At 36.0% G+C, this 15,985-nt stretch overlaps 3 protein-coding genes across 3 annotated transcripts; all 3 read left to right on the top strand.

The window, feature by feature from the left end:
- The first annotated feature begins 939 nt into the window (after positions 1-939).
- LOC125818739 (protein OBERON 3-like) lies at positions 940-3,468 on the top strand. The gene is made up of 2 exons (XM_049498250.1): positions 940-2,871; positions 3,161-3,468. Exons 1-2 carry the CDS (start codon positions 954-956, stop codon positions 3,364-3,366), a joined length of 2,124 nt encoding a protein of 707 aa, XP_049354207.1. The 5' UTR covers positions 940-953; the 3' UTR covers positions 3,367-3,468.
- Positions 3,469-6,787: 3,319 nt separating this feature from the next.
- Positions 6,788-8,179, top strand: LOC125819170 (G-type lectin S-receptor-like serine/threonine-protein kinase At1g11330). Its single transcript, XM_049498675.1, has one exon. It carries the CDS (start codon positions 6,788-6,790, stop codon positions 8,177-8,179), a length of 1,392 nt encoding a protein of 463 aa, XP_049354632.1.
- Positions 8,180-8,452: 273 nt separating this feature from the next.
- LOC125819169 (G-type lectin S-receptor-like serine/threonine-protein kinase At1g11330) lies at positions 8,453-14,600 on the top strand. The gene is made up of 5 exons (XM_049498674.1): positions 8,453-8,576; positions 13,013-13,223; positions 13,470-13,707; positions 13,826-13,976; positions 14,316-14,600. The coding sequence occupies exons 1-5, from the start codon at positions 8,472-8,474 to the stop codon at positions 14,598-14,600; spliced, it is 990 nt and encodes a 329-aa protein (XP_049354631.1). The 5' UTR covers positions 8,453-8,471.
- The last annotated feature ends 1,385 nt before the right edge of the window (positions 14,601-15,985 follow it).

The raw sequence follows: 15,985 nt of genomic DNA, 5'->3' as shown, positions 1-15,985 counted from the left end.
GGAATTCTTTTTTGTAGTTTTTATTATACATTATTATTTTCCTTCGTTTTAATTTATTTATCTCTTGGATGACTCGAAATGTAACTTTTATTGACTTAAAGGTTTAATACACAAATAATTGTTCTATGCAAAGTTGATTTCTCCTTCACTTGCTATAAACACACACGTAATAAACGCTTCTAACTGTTGATCACATACTTATGTTAATATTTGACTTAACTGATATGACTAAAGTGCGTGTCAGAAACGCTTATAAAGAGTGTTAATACAAAGATTTTGACTAAGAAAGTCTAAAATCTAGAAGAAACAAAGAATATCAGAAATTACAAAACCATTCAAGCAGTAGGTGTCAATTTAAATATTAACCTTAGCATAATTTTAAATCCATATCATTTAGATATGCAATTAACTTCTTTATTTTTTTCCTTTCAATTTGCTCAACTATTATAATAAAGAAAATTCATCATGTACTGAACTATTAATAGTCCTATAGCATATCCAATGAAATCTCACAAGCGAGGTATGAGGTCTAACAAAGTAGAGCATAAACACACAACCACGTGAATTACTTATTTTACCTTGTTTCACCCTTACCCAGAGGTCCCGAGTTCGAGCCCTGGGTATGGAGAAAATCATGTTGGGAGCGCCACCCACGAATGGGCCCTGCATTGTGCGATCCGAATTTAGTCGGGGCTTCAATGTGGGCTCCAAACACCGGGTGGGAAACAAAAAAAAATTATTTTACCTTGCATATAGTATACACAATCCTTGACTAAAGTATTTTGAATCCCAAGAAACTCCTAGCTTAAAATTTCTCTCTATGTGCTGTTCAATTTGCTTTTTCAAGTCACCTTTCTATATCTGAGTTTTTTTAGTCCCTCTTTGACTTTCCATTTGTTCCTTCAAAAGTGATTGTATGAACAATTCAATATAAAAATAATAGTAGTGAATCTATGAACAAAAATATGGATAGCATTGATGAGAATAGATTAGGGAAGTTTCAAGAAAAGGGTGTTCATTTTCTTGAAGAATCAGCATCCCAAATGAAAATGGACTGTAATAAGGGAAAGGAAATAGTTGTATTTGAGGATCAAAATGACGAAAACAACATATGGGTAGATAGAGATTTTCTTAAGTTAAATGAGTATAAAGGGAATTCCTCTAAAAGGGTAGCTGAGAATGAGGAAATCCAGGTAGAAATTAGAGAAAAGAAGCTTAAAGGTGGAATCTTGGATCTTTCCTCTAAAAGGGTAGCTCAGAATGAGGAAATTTTAGTAGAAAATAGAGGAAAGAAACTTAAAGATGGAATGTTGGATCTTTCCTCTAAAAGGGTAGCTGAGAATGAGGAAATTTTGGCAGAACTTTGTGAACAGAAGCTTAAAGGTGGAATCTTGAATCTTTCCTCTAAAGGGGTAGCTGAGAATGAAGAAATTTTGGTAGAAATTAGTGAAAAGAAACTTAAAGGTGGAATCTTTGATCTTCCCTCTAAAAGGGTAGCTGAGAATGAGGAAATTTTAGCAGAATTTATAGGTAAGAAGGCAAAAGATGGAATCTTGGATCTTTCCTCTGAAGGGGTTCTTGAGAATGAGGAAATTTTAGCAGAAATTACAGATAAGAAGGCAAAAGATGGAATCTTGGATCTTTCTTTGGCTTTGCCTAGTACTAACAGTAGCAGGAGTCTACAATCACCAGAACCATCAAATAACAACACAAGGATTGGGTATTTCAGGAATGGTTCCTTGTCGTCGTGCTATTCCCATCCGTTTTCCCACAACCTTAGCTACTCACTTACACTGAGTTCAGAAGATGATAGTGAGTATTCCGGGGAGGGAATTAATTGGTCCGGTTTTAGCCAGTTTAGGAAAGTTGAAGCAGGAGATTGTACATTGCCAGGTCATCCTGATGGAAGTAGATTAGCTCTAAGTTGTAAAAAGGTCAATAAGGAAATATGTGATAATGATACTGATAGGATCAGTAGCTCGGATAGTAATTCGTTTTTCCTATTCGAGTTGCCTTCTAGACCAGTAATTGATGATCAATCAGGTGATTTGAGAATCCTTGGAGAAGTAGTTTCAGAGTCTGTTCCTCTTATGACTCAGATTATGCAAGAGCTTCCTGATGAAACAGTCGAATCAACAAAGGAATACTTGAGAAGCCTAATTGCAATTCCTGAGAATAAAGATTTGTTGATCAGCCTTCAGAACAGGCTTAATGGGAGATCTGATCTTACCTTTGAGACTCTTTCGAAGTGTAACAAGACTCAACTTGAAATTTTGGTTGCCATAAAAATGGGACTTGGAACCTTCTTATCTTCCGAAAACCACCTTCAAACCACTGAATTGATTCAGATTTTTTCTCTTGAAAGGTGTCGAAACATTTACTGCAAGAGATTGTTACCTGTTGATAATTGTAAGTGCAAAATTTGTTCGAAAAACAAGGGATTCTGCAATGTATGTATGTGTCAAGTATGTTTGAACTTAGATTACGCCAATGGTACTTGCAGTTGGGTAGGCTGTGATCTATGTGTGCACTGGTGTCATGTTGTTTGTGCTATACAGAGAAATCTTATAAAACCAGGTCCAAGTATCAACGGTCCATCTGGAACAACTGAGATGCAATTTCACTGTCTTGGTTGTAGTCATTCTAGTGAAATGTTTCGGTTTACTAAAGAAATGTATAGATGTTGTGCAAAGAACTGGGATCAAGAAATCCTAATTAAAGAGCTTGACTATGTTCAAAAGATTTTTCATGGGAGCGATGATTTTAAAGGTAAGGAGTTGCATGCTATAACTTATGGACTGCGGAACAAGCTAGAGAAAAAGATGATCTCTCCTTCAGACGCCTGCAATTTCATCTTTCAGTTTTTTAAATGTGAGTTTCAAACCAAACCTTATACTTTCTAATTTCAACTGTTAGATTTTGTGTTATTGTCCTTTAGCACGAGATACTGAGTCTCACGTGTCTACCATTTCACCACCAAGGCATCTTGAAAATGAATCGTATTCCATGAATATGATATCTATGTGGTGTACTAATGTATGCAATATATGACAAAAGTGGATCTATTGATCGTTCATGTCATATAGGCTCAAGCTGGACATAGGTGCCCTATTTCATACAATCTATGTGGTACGTTGGAACTAATTCTTGTTATTAACAGACACGGATGGCTTGTCACATTTTCTTTCATCAAGTTTTCCGGCATCTATCCCTCTTGCTGATAAATCTTCCTTCTACATCATGAGCTCTTCAAGTAGAAGAAAAGCTACGATTACTGTTGATCATCATCGTCAAAGTGATGCCAAGGATTCGTCTAAGTCTGATAAAATGATCGAGGACGAATGTTCAGTCATCAAAGAAGTATGAGCTCTCCAAGTGAAAGAAAAAATATGATAGTTTGCAAAGCATTGTGAGGATCAAAGAAGCAGAAACACTGACTTTCTAAATATTTTAACTTCACCATTTAAATGTATGAGCTTTGTGACGAGCAACTATTCTTAGACCATTTCAGCCATTCTTAGAAATAGTATTAGATTTCAAGCAGGGCAAATGTCAGATTGTAAAGGCTTGCAGGGAGATAGCATCAGTGGCAGACTTAAAGCTATGGAATTCATCACTGAACAGACTGAATAACTTGCCTTGAGGCTGATTTTCCTGTTGCTAGTCTTTGAGTTATCATCTGTCCCTTAACTATTTTGGTAGTGTTGTGTCTTTCTGTATGTGATCCATGTTGTTGCCACATTTAGTTTCTTTGACGTTATAACAAGTTTCTAAAGCTCGTTTAGTAGTTGGATAAGAAACAAGTTACCCATTTATTAATTTTCCGTATAATTTATACGACAGATAGGAAATAAGTTATCCATGTATAAAATTAATATGATGTTTGATTGACAATTTATTAGAAATCCGCATAACTAATACATGTATAAGCTATGAAGGAATCTATGTATTATTTTATGCGGGATGGAAGATGTAATAACTAATACATGAATAACTAATTCCTACATAGCTGATATATAAAATCAGTCATAACTAATCTCTATGTAACTCTAACCAGATATCAAATGAAACAAACTTTCTGTTTTTCCTTTTGCTAGTTTAGTCTTTTTTGAGAAATGAGTGATATGCACCTATTTGGCCTTTGTAAATATTTACTTTGGTATCAACAAATAAAGAAAAATGTTCAAATATGCCATTAAATTTTGAGAAAAGACTCATTTATGTCATCCGTTAAGAGTTTGACTCATTTATGCCATTTTCATTTGAGAAAAGATTCATTGATATCGTTATTTATTAACTCAAATGACATAGATGAAGTGATGAACCAAACTTTTAACGGATGGAATAGATGACCCTTTTTTCTTTAAAAATGATTTAATTAATGACATGACCGAATCATAATTAACCACGTGTACAAAATGGTTTTGCAAAATCGGAACTATTTTTATTTAACAAATAATGACATGGATGAACCTTTTCTCAAACAGAAATAACATACATAAGCCAAACTTAATGAGTCTTTTCTCAAAGTTCAACATATTTAAGCTTTTTTTTAGTAAATAAATTTACTTGTTAAAAAGAAGACCAACCATTGATCAAACTCAATACATCAACTTGAGTTTGAGGGGAATGTCAAGAATATATTTTAAAATATTTTATAATAATTAATTTCTTTTTTACTTTAGGATCTAACTTAAATATTCGAATATTTATTGTCCTTTCGAACATTTAAATTAGATTCTAAAGTAAGGTTGGAATATGTAATCGCTGTAAATCTCAAATATAATGATAAAGTGAAAATTGTTCCCAAGTTAATTTGCCTTTTTTGTTATTAGGAAAAAAAATAGCAACAGAGTGGTTATGAACTGATTTAAAGGAGTTGTTTTTTTAGGATATACTAAGATTAATTTCATTTACAAAAGAAAGAGAAAATTAAAAAAAAAAACTTTTAATTTAAGTTTTAGTTGTCTTATACTTTCTCAATTTCAATTTGTTTGTCTTAATTTTCTTTTTAGTCCGTTCAAAAAATTGTTTTTTTTCTTTTTTCTAGCAACTCTTCGAGTTTAAATTTTCACGTGACATGTTTAAACACAAAATTAAAGGATATTTTGAAACATTCTACATATTTTAGTTTAAGATCACAACAATCAAAAGTCTTATTTATTTTTTTAACTTTGTATCAAGTCAAAATCACACATATAAATTATTCTTTAGTTTAATACTTAACTAGTAGTATTTCTTTATTCTGATTTTTTGTTTACTCTTTTCTAGAAATAGAAAATAAAAATTAGATCAGTTAGATGTTGCCACCTAGCAAGATTTCCTCTTATCTTCTACCCTCCGTCCCAACTTATGTAACACATTTTATTTTTCGAGAGTCAAACAATTTTTAATTTGGCATAATACATATATTGGACCCTAACCTTGGCTTCAAATTTTAACTTTGACCTCCAACTTTCATAGTGCACAAACAGACACTTTAACTATCCAATCTTTTAATAAATAAACACGCGAATCCTACTTGGCAAAACGTGTGATGTGAACGTATTTTGCGCGAGTTAGGAGTAATTTTCGAGTCCCACAACAGTAAAAACCTCCCTTTTCCGGCCAGCGAACACCACTTGAAACCACCCAAAACCTCCATTCATTTTCTTCTTCTCCTCTCCGCTCACGCCACCACCAGCGAGCCGGCTTCAGCCTCAAACAACCAGCTGCTCCCAACTCCAAACACCTCCAATCCAGCTATTCTCCTTCTTCCTCCACACCGAAGCACAACCCATGAAGCGAACGAGCTTCGAGCTCGCTAAACCCACCAAATACCCGACCCCAAATCCATCAGATCCACCATCTCTGGCGAGAATCATCACGAAACAACACTGCCGCAACCAGCAGCTCGAACCAAACACAAAACAGCAACCAATGACCCCTCAAACCCCATGAAAATAGACCCAACAACCACAAACACCTAAACCAAGAAGCCAGCAGCCAGCCATTAGGAGGAATTAATTTTGATTCTTGTATATAAATTAAAATTAATTTTGATTTTTTTAGTTCTAAAATGGACGTGTAAAATATTTAATTAGTTGACAGTCATTGAGTGGCTCACTAATACACGTGGGAGCGTTTGCATTTCACGCTCTTTGGCTACGAAAATCGTGTGTTTATTTATTTAAAGGTAGGATAGTTAAAGTGCCTATTTGTGTACTATGAAAGTTGGAGGTCAAAGTTAAAACTTGAAGCCAAGTTTAGGGTCCAATATATGTATTATGCCTTCTAATTTCTTTGAAATAAAATTTATATATTTGTAAATAGGTAAAAAGTATTTAAGGCACAATAATTGTCAATCTAAAATATTTAATATATGAAAATTTTAGAGTTAAAAAGATAAACTTGTTTGAATCTCAAAATTCGAAATGTGTCCCATAAATTGGAACATACGGAGTTCTTCATATGTTCCATGCAAAATAAATACTATCTCAACAACCTAAATTTTTTGAATATTATTTGGATGAATTGTCAAAATCTTAAACAACTATTGAGCATTAGTGGAGCAAAAGCTACTGGAGGGATCCATCCCATTCCCCACCTGCACTCAATGAATTCTCACTCATTTTACTTTATTTTATCTTCTCTCTGTTAAGTCAGATTCTTCATTGTTTCAATAATAATTTGTGGCTTGTGATAGTGAAGTTTAAAAACCTGTTGTCCATTTGTTACATATAGTTGAGCTAAAAGAATTCTTACAGTGTGGTAATAGGAAGGTTTGGAAAACAAACAAAAAAAAAAGATGACAAACAGCAGAAGACATGTGCAACATTTTGTTCATGTAATTCTTGTTATTCTTCATTGTTTCAATGCAGGATTTTGCACAGAAGTAGATAGTATTAACAGTACTCAATCTCTGATAGATCCCGTGATTTTATCGTCCCCAGGAGGCGTCTTCAAGTTGGGATTTTTCAGTCCTCAAAACAGTACTAATAGGTATGTTGGTATTTGGTATAATTTTTCTGTAACAACTGTCATTTGGGTGGCTAATAGGGACAAACCTTTAAGAGATTCTTCTGGGGTTGTCAAGATATCTCGTGATGGAAATGTCGTTCTTACGAACGGAGAGGAGGAGATTCTTTGGTCATCAAATGTTTCAACCTCTCAGGTAGACTCAATTGCCCTTCTGCAAGATTCTGGGAACTTTGTTCTTGTAGATCATCTGAACAATATGAGCACAACATGGCAGAGTTTTGAACATCCTTCTGATACAGTTGTCCCTAAAATGAGAATAAGTGAAAACACAAGGACAGGGGAGAGGGTAGAAGCAAAATCTTGGAGAAGCTCTCGGGATCCTAATATTGGAAACTTCTCTTTAGGAATAAGTTCTGGATTCATTCCTCAGCTGTATATATGGAAAGACAGCCGTCCCTATTGGCGAAGTGGTCAATGGAATGGTCAGTTCTTCATCGGAGTGCAGGAACTGTATGCTGTGGCGTTTGATGGATTTAGTCTAGTGAACGAACGCCAAGGTTTTGTATATTTTACTGGCCCTGTTTCTTCTAAATTCATAACCAAATTTGTCATGGATTGGAAAGGGAACATGGTTCAATCATATTGGGATGAGAATGAGAAAAACTGGAAGATAACATGGTCAGTTCCCAAAAACGATTGTGAAGTTTATGGAACGTGTGGTCCATTTGGAAGCTGCAATTATTTTGAGTCGCCGATATGTTCTTGTCTGAAAGGTTTCAATCCAAAACATAAGGAAGAATGGGAAAAGGGGAATTGGACTAGTGGTTGTGTTAGGAGGAGGCCTTTGCTATGTGAAGTAAAGAATAACACAGGGGATTCAAGTAAAGAAGACGGATTTCGAAAGATGAAGTTAATGAAATTGCCTGATTTTGCAGAAAGGTCATATACTATAGAAGAAGAATGTAGAAGCCAATGCTTGGGCAATTGTTCCTGCATAGCATATGCATTTGACACAGGTATCGGCTGTATGTTGTGGAGTAGCAACTTGATTGATATCCAGCAACTCCGAATCTGGGGGAAAGATCTCAATTTTCGCGTGGCACATTCAGAGCTTGGTATGTATACTGGCTATCTACTTTTTTCAGCCAGTATAGCTTATTCTGTTATTTTAGATATCATGGACTCAATTGGATTCCATGTATATACTTTAAGTTGCTAACTTCTGTGAAGAACTGATATTTCTTCACCTTTTGTGTTTGCTCTACATTGTAGATCATCATAAAGACATAAAGAAAATTGTAATCCCAGTGATCCTTGGTACGCTTACACTCTGTGTTTGTCTGTTCATTTACTGTACAAGGGTGGCCATATGTAGAGGTAAAACAGGCTATAATTTTTTTGTATTATACATTTAGAAGCATTTTGTTGGCTATAGTTAACTTGTATTCATGCTGATATTAGGAGTGAAGACAAAGGAGGTAGTTTCACTTGGTAACAAAAGTCCAGTTCATATGGAAGAATTACCAGTCTTCAGCCTCGATACGCTTGCAAATGCAACATCCCAATTCCATGAGGATAACAAGCTTGGTCAGGGCGGTTTTGGTCCAGTTTACAAGGTACAAGTTTCATCTCTCTCGATCACTTCTCAAATTTCAAGTCACTGAAATTGGTGCTTTGACCCAGTGAGGAGGTGTGAGAGGTTGACAACAGTGGGTTTTAGGTAAGGTAGAGGTAGGCTGAAGAAGCATTGGGGAAAGGATTTTAGACAGGACATGGTGCAGCTCCAGCTTTCCAAAGAAATGACCTTAGATAACAGGTTATGGAGGTTGCTGATTAGGGTAAAAGTTTAGTAGGTAGTTGAGAGTTGTCTCGTTTCCTACGGGGATAGGAGGATGCGTTGTACCTTCCTTGTTAATATCAGGAGTACTAGCATTCGGCTAGTAGTTGCCTGTCTTATGACTTTTGTTACTTACGGCGCTTCAGTTTTTTGCATTGGTTGGTTATCGTTATTGCTCTTCTTTTGAATGATATGTTATGTTTTTTCTTTATCCTCTTTACTTCTATTTTTTAGCTTCTCTGATATTCACTACTTGAGCCAAAACAGCCTCTCTACCTCCTTGAGGTAGAGATAAGGTCCGCGTACACTCTACCCTCCCCCCTCCATTTTGGGACTACATTGGGTTTGTTGTCGTTGTTAAAATTGGTGATTCTTTTTTTGGTAATAACTGTGAAATATTACCATTGCAACAACAAGAACCATTTACAGAATTACGGAGCATCCAGTATCCCCACCCCCTTCTAGGAAGGTTGCAGCAAGTATCTAGACCTCAAGCAAAAACAAAAAATCAAACAAGCCTCACCAACAATCTAGTTACAAATTCTAGAGACTAAGTTAGTGCATCTATGAGCTCTTTTGGAGCAGTGTAACATATCTATCCTCTCCCTAATCTCCCTTTGGATCTGTGCTATAACAAAACTCGTATTTACATGTATGTTTCTGAAAATCTTCATGTTCCTTGCTCACCAAGTATGATAAATCATAGCGCCATAAATTGCCGCAGCTACTTCCTTTTGGAACCTCTTCCATCTTCTTCTTTGGAACCATTGTAGATTTTGTATTACTCCCCTCTGTTGCAAATACAGGCCTGACCATGTAGAGAGAGCGACCCTTATTTCCGATATCCAGCCACATCTAGCAAACAAATGATTCTGAGTCTCTATTTCATTTTCCTCACACAAACAACATGTATGGTCATCAACTGAAATGTTCAATCTGGTCATTCTTTCATTGGTACGTATTCTATTCTGGGAAGCAATCCATAGGATCATTCTATGCTTTGGCAGCACAATTGAATTCGATATAAGCTCTGCTTCTTTCACTCTAGGCAACTGACCAAGTAAAGCGATATAACTCTTAGAAACTGAATAATTACCAGAGGGGGAGAGCTGGTACGTTCCCCTACTATACCAATGAATCATCTGCTCCTTTGGTGAGTTCAGCTTCCTCCAGTACCAACTACTGTCCGCAGATGGACAATGATCCCATATTTGTGCACCATCCTTTATGCAAATTCCATGAACCCATTTAACCCAAAGTAAGTCCTGTTTTGTAGCCAATTGCCATAACAATTTTCCAACAGAGGCAATATTCCAGCTCTTGCAGCTTCTAATGTTTAGGCCACCACATTTCTTGGGAGTACAGATTTTTTCCCATGCTACTAGCATTATTTTTCTCTTCTCAGCAGTTTTCCCCCACAGATAATCCCTACATTGCTTGTCTACTTCCTTCAATACACTTTGAGGTAGTATAATCACAGTCCCCCAAAAATTATAGATAGAAAATAGGACAACATTTATGATTTGAAGTCGACCAGCATACGATAGTTGTCTAGAATAAGCTGTGATCCTGGAGGTTATCTTTTCAACTAACTGGTGACACTCCATTTTGCTCCATTTCTTTGAGGACAAAGGTAGGCTTAGGTATCGTATAGGGAGTGTTCCTAAAGAGAAGCCTGTTCTGTCCAAAATCTCCTGCTTTACTTCATCATTCACTCCAGCTAGAAAGATATTTGATTTCTCTTCATTTGCTACTAAACCAGATGCATTGCTAAAATGTGTGAGAGCTTCCATTACTCTGGAGATAGAACCCATATTACCCTTACAAAAAATCATTAATTCGTCAGCAAAAATTAAGTGAGTCAGCTTAGATGTTTTACACATAGGATGAAATTGAAAGCTTGGCAGGTCACTCATCTTCCATTACCAACACAAACAACAATGGTGACATGGGATCTCCCTGCCTAAGACCCCTCTTTCTTTCAAAGAATCCATGCCCTACTCCGTTCACTTTGATAGTAAAAGTAGTAGATGTTACACACGTCATGATTAATTGCACAAAATACAACTGGAAAGCCGAACCCCCTCAAAACGTCCTCTATGAAGTTCCAGCTAATCATGTCATACGCTTTCCTTAAGTCAATTTTCATAAGACATCTTGGGGAAGTTTTCCTGTTGTAGTGCCTCAACAGATCATGGCAAATCAATATATTGTGGGTCAAGGATCTTACAGCTACAAAGGCTGCCTGGTTCTCAGCCACAACAGTAGGAATGATTTCCTTTAATCTCATGCATATTAGTTTAGAGATGCACTTGTATAAAACATTGCAACATGATATAGGCCTAAACTGGCTAGCATATTGGGGAACAGATACTTTAGGGATCAGAGAAATAATTGTGGAATTAACTTGTCTTAACAAGTTTCCATTGTTGAAAACTCCAATACGACATTTGCGACTTCATGACCAATAACACTCCAAGCTTCTTTGAAGAAACCCTTCCATACCCATCTGGACCAGGGCTCTTGTTCCTGTCAATGCTAAACATAGCTAACTTCACATCCCTTTCAGTAAAAGGCTGAACCATGTCTATTTGCTGGCCTATGGACAATTTAGGACCATTCCTTAGGACATTGGGACATGCCCTTGTCCTGCAGCTCCCGTTTGTCCCCAACATATCTTGATAGTAGTCCACAAAAATTCCTGCAATCATTTTATGGTCAGTCTGGAGAACATCCTGACTATCTTTAAGTTGGGTCACAGCCTCTTGCAACTTCTTATGCTTGATTATGGAATCGAAATAGCTAGTATTGTCATCTCCTAGCTTTATCCAACTAGCTTTACTCCTTTGCTGCAAAAATACCTCAGCTAAATACGAAGATCTTCTAAACTTCTTGTGCAACTCTTTTTCTTGCTGCTGTAGTATTAGATCAGTGGGGCTACTCTGCAGAGTTTGTTGAACTTGCTTCAATCTATCTCTATCTTCATCCGCCTCTGTTAGAATGTTCCTAAAATGCTGACCATTCAATTGTTTAAGACTCTTCTTCAAACACTTAAGCTTCTTCACCACTTTAAACATTTTACAACCTGGAAACTGTTTCAACCAACCTTCATTTACTCTAGTCAAAAACTGAGGGTGAGTAGCCCAGACATTGCAATACTTGAAAGGCTTTCTAATCGGTGGTTGTCCATGTATAAGGCTAATCTTTGCTGGACAGTGATCACTTATTCCTTCTGGCAAAAAAGTTGCATTGTATGCTTGCATTTTATCTAACCATTCTGTATTAACAAACACCCAATCTATTTTGGAAGAAACTCTAGCATCCCCTTTGTCATTCCCTATTAACTCTGCTCCCTTGGTGAGGAAGTTCCACCCAGCCACACGTATCGACACACTCTTGAAAATCTAGAACGTCTGCCAGGTTTACTGGATTGCCTCCAATTCTATCATCCATATTCATTACTGCGTTAAAGTAACCCATTACTAACCATGGACTATTACACATACTACTAACACTTTCCAAATATGACCATAAATTTTTCCTCTCCTCTCTGGCATTTAGTGCATATACAACAGCTAACGTAAACTCTACTTGCAAGGATATGTTAAGCACCATACAAGTAATAGCTTGAGCCATACCATTCGTATATGTCACCTTGAAGAAATCAGGTCTCCAAGAAATTCAGACCCTCCCATTATAGTGATATTGCAAATTTGTAACATAATTCCATCCTCCAAACATTCTTGCAGCAATTTCATCAATCCTGTTACTCTTTATTTTTGTTTCTAATAATCCCACTAGCCCCGTACTTTCCTTATTACATAGGAGTATGACCTCCTTCTGTTTGTTAGGGGCATTCAAACCCCTAACATTCCAACACAAGATACTATTCATTCCCTAATGGAGGTTGTGGCTGGCCTCCCTCATTTCGAACTGGACTTCTAATCACCTGTTTACTTGGTACATCCTTATCCAAGGTCTGGAATGAATTCTGTTGTGGTGTCGTATGAACTGTTGCTTGTTGCCTCTGTTTATAGTGTTGCTGTTTGTTTTTCGGGGTAATCCAGCCAGCTGTGCGAGCCTCTTGTACACCCGGTTGACCAATCTTCTCTTTTCCTTTAGGCGTTCCACCTTCTTGTGTTTGTACAACCTGTTGTTTATTTCGTGCACCCTCTTCCTGAGTCGAATTTGCATCAAATTGGTGATTCTTTCTAGGGGAAATTGGAAGATGGGAAAGAAATAGCAGTCAAAAGGCTTTCAAAAGCCTCTCGGCAGGGGCTTGAGGAGTTCATGAATGAAGTGTTGGTGATCTCTAAAGTCCAACACAGAAATCTTGTTAGACTCTATGGATGTTGTATCGATAAAGAGGAGAAGATGTTGATTTATGAATACATGCCAATGAAAAGCTTGGATGTGTTTCTCTTTGGTTAGTCCTTACTCTTGAAAGCACTTCTTATAATGTCGATGTATGCATGTTGGATCCTCCAAACGTACTGCATTTTTTGGAGGACCCGACATGAGTACATCAGCAGCTTTTAGAGAGTGTGTGAGCAACATTGCTCCACATTTCTTCTGAAGCAAAGTTAATCCCTTGTTACTATTTTTCAGAAAATTTAGCAAGTTCTCTGATCATCTTCTCTACATTCTATGTTCATATTTGACAAACATCTAGATGAAGGACACCGAGGCATTTTGGATTGGAGGAAACATTTCACTATAATCGAAGGGATTGGTCGAGGACTCCTTTATCTTCACAGAGATTCAAGATTGAAGATAATTCATAGAGATCTAAAGCCAAGTAACATTTTGCTCGATAATAACTTCAATCCAAAGATTTCAGATTTTGGCATGGCTAGGATTTTCGGATCTGATCAAGATCAAGCAAACACAAGGAGAGTAGTTGGTACTTAGTAAGTGATCATTGATCCATATATACCATATTTTGCATAATTTTCTCTAGTAAAAAACCGCATCATACATATATATTAACTAAACAATTTTTACACGAACGTGATGACATTTTTACAGTGGATACATGGCCCCCGAATATGCAATGGAAGGAAGATTCTCTGAGAAATCTGATGTTTTCAGCTTTGGAGTTCTAGTGTTAGAGATCATCAGTGGCCGAAAAAGTTCAAGTTCTTGGATTGAGACATCCTCTTTGAGCCTTTTGGGATATGTAAGACTCATCTTATATCTAATATTCAAAACACTACTCTTACCAAAAATGCTTGTACTGAAATACTATGCAGTCAAACATTTCTATAATAACGTCGTTTGTCCAGATACCTTTTGGCTGCTACAGTGAAATGCTATTATAGAAAACATAACATAAAAACTGGTTCCAAGGAAAATTTCACCAATATAGTGAAGTGTTGTTATAGAGCTAGGAAGACTGTTATAGAGAGGCTCGACTATATGTACCTTATATTTTTACATTATGATTGGTAGAATTACTTTTGCTGTGCTATTTATGCATCAATAAGTTTGATGATCATCAACTTTTCACTGTTTTCAGGCATGGATGTTATGGAAAGAAGAAGATTTATCAACTTTTATCGATTCGTTCATATTGAATCCGAGCACGGAAATGGAGATCAGAAAATGTATGCAGATTGGTTTACTGTGTGTTCAAGAATTTGCTGAAGACAGGCCAAGTATTTCATCTGTTCTTGTCATGCTTACTAGTGAAACTACAAATCTTCCTGCACCATTACGGCCTGCTTTTACTGAAAGACATGAGAGCAGAGAAACTAAGTGTACTTTGAACAATATCAGCATCACAAACCTTACTGGTAGATAACATGAGCATATGAAATTACCGTTTTAACATATGCACAATTGTCATTGTACGTCATAATCCATCTGTCTCAATTTATATGACACCTTTTTAATTCTAAGACGTTTCAAAATACTTGATGTCATCATTCATTTCTCGATTACATGTTAAATATCATGTTCAATCAAATATCATAATTCATCTGTCTCAATTTGTATGACACTTTTTTAATTCTAAAACGTTTCTTAATACTTAATGTCATCATTCATTTCTCGATTACATGCTAAGTGTTCATGTTCAATCAAATATCATCATCATAAGTGTAATATGACTTTGCGCACTAATTTCATTCTTATAGAGTAAATCAAGGTATACAACAAGTGCCAGTCAAGTTAGGACGCAATCAAATCAAGATTAACGATCAATGAAGTGGGTGCAAACTTCGAAATCATGTTGAAGTTTTAATTGAGATAAAAAAAAAATTTAGGTAATTTCTTATTGCATGTCTTAGATTTCGTGAGCAGAACTACCCTATACTTATAATAGTGGGAGTGACAGTTTAAGATTAAATTCTTCGATCATTCGAAACGTCAAAACTAAAAAAATATTAAAACCTAAGAAATTATTTTTTAAAACAAGTATAAATTGTCATTTTGCTTGCTAACTTTTTCTAAAATGTGAATGGTGTGACAGCAAGAAAATGACAAAAATGGTTCAATATATTTAGGAGTAAATTCAAATTAAATAGTTTTGGTTATTAAGTTTATCAAAAGTGATTTATTTATTTATTTATATAAAATATTTAGTAAAACACTTCCGTTAGATCTGACGGAATTGCGGGGAAAAATCAATAGAAACCCACCGTTGTTTTTGAGGTAAAACTTCTATTTTTTCCGATTGATTTTGATGATCAATAAAGTTCTTTTATATCGTACAACAATATATCAATATAATGCCATAAAGTAGGGTCGTTAACGTGAAAGCGAATGCCTTGAGTCAAAAGTTCATCGATAATATGGGGCAAAACGCTTTGTTAGCACGGATATTTCAAAGCAAATAGAGTTCATGCATGTGTGCATGGTAACAAACAAGTTAAAAATTTTGGATCCACCACAGGTCAAGGATCCAACTTTTGAAGCAACCATATCTTTCAAAACTAGGGGATAATAGACCAATTTTTTCTATATTTCTCCACTTAATTAGCAAGCTTAGTTCGTATAATGCGAGGCTCAAACCTATAACCTAATCACAAGTCCCTCAACCTTTGGTGAAAAGATTGTTGTCCGTCACATTTGCATCTTCTTCCCTAAACCCTAGTCAATATTTTTTTAAAACGTAATAACTGAGTTAACCTGCATGCACCTTGACTAATTCTACAAGATACCTCCCACCAAGTGCCTAAGTCCGTC

Source organism: Solanum verrucosum, unplaced genomic scaffold, assembly GCF_900185275.1.
Source record: "Solanum verrucosum unplaced genomic scaffold, falcon-dt-bn FXZP01000252.1, whole genome shotgun sequence".
Taxonomy (NCBI): Eukaryota; Viridiplantae; Streptophyta; class Magnoliopsida; order Solanales; family Solanaceae; genus Solanum; species Solanum verrucosum.
This window is presented reverse-complemented; position numbering and strand designations above follow the sequence as displayed.

Coding starts and splice junctions, on each gene's coding strand:
- LOC125818739 (XM_049498250.1), top strand. CDS start 954: ATGAACAAAAATATGGATAGCATTGATGAGAATAGATTAGGGAAGTTT. Junction 2,872..3,160: donor CATCTTTCAGTTTTTTAAAT/GTGAGTTTCAAA, acceptor TGTTATTAACAG/ACACGGATGGCTTGTCACAT.
- LOC125819170 (XM_049498675.1), top strand. CDS start 6,788: ATGACAAACAGCAGAAGACATGTGCAACATTTTGTTCATGTAATTCTT.
- LOC125819169 (XM_049498674.1), top strand. CDS start 8,472: ATGGAAGAATTACCAGTCTTCAGCCTCGATACGCTTGCAAATGCAACA. Junction 13,224..13,469: donor CTTGGATGTGTTTCTCTTTG/GTTAGTCCTTAC, acceptor ACAAACATCTAG/ATGAAGGACACCGAGGCATT. Junction 13,708..13,825: donor AGGAGAGTAGTTGGTACTTA/GTAAGTGATCAT, acceptor ACATTTTTACAG/TGGATACATGGCCCCCGAAT.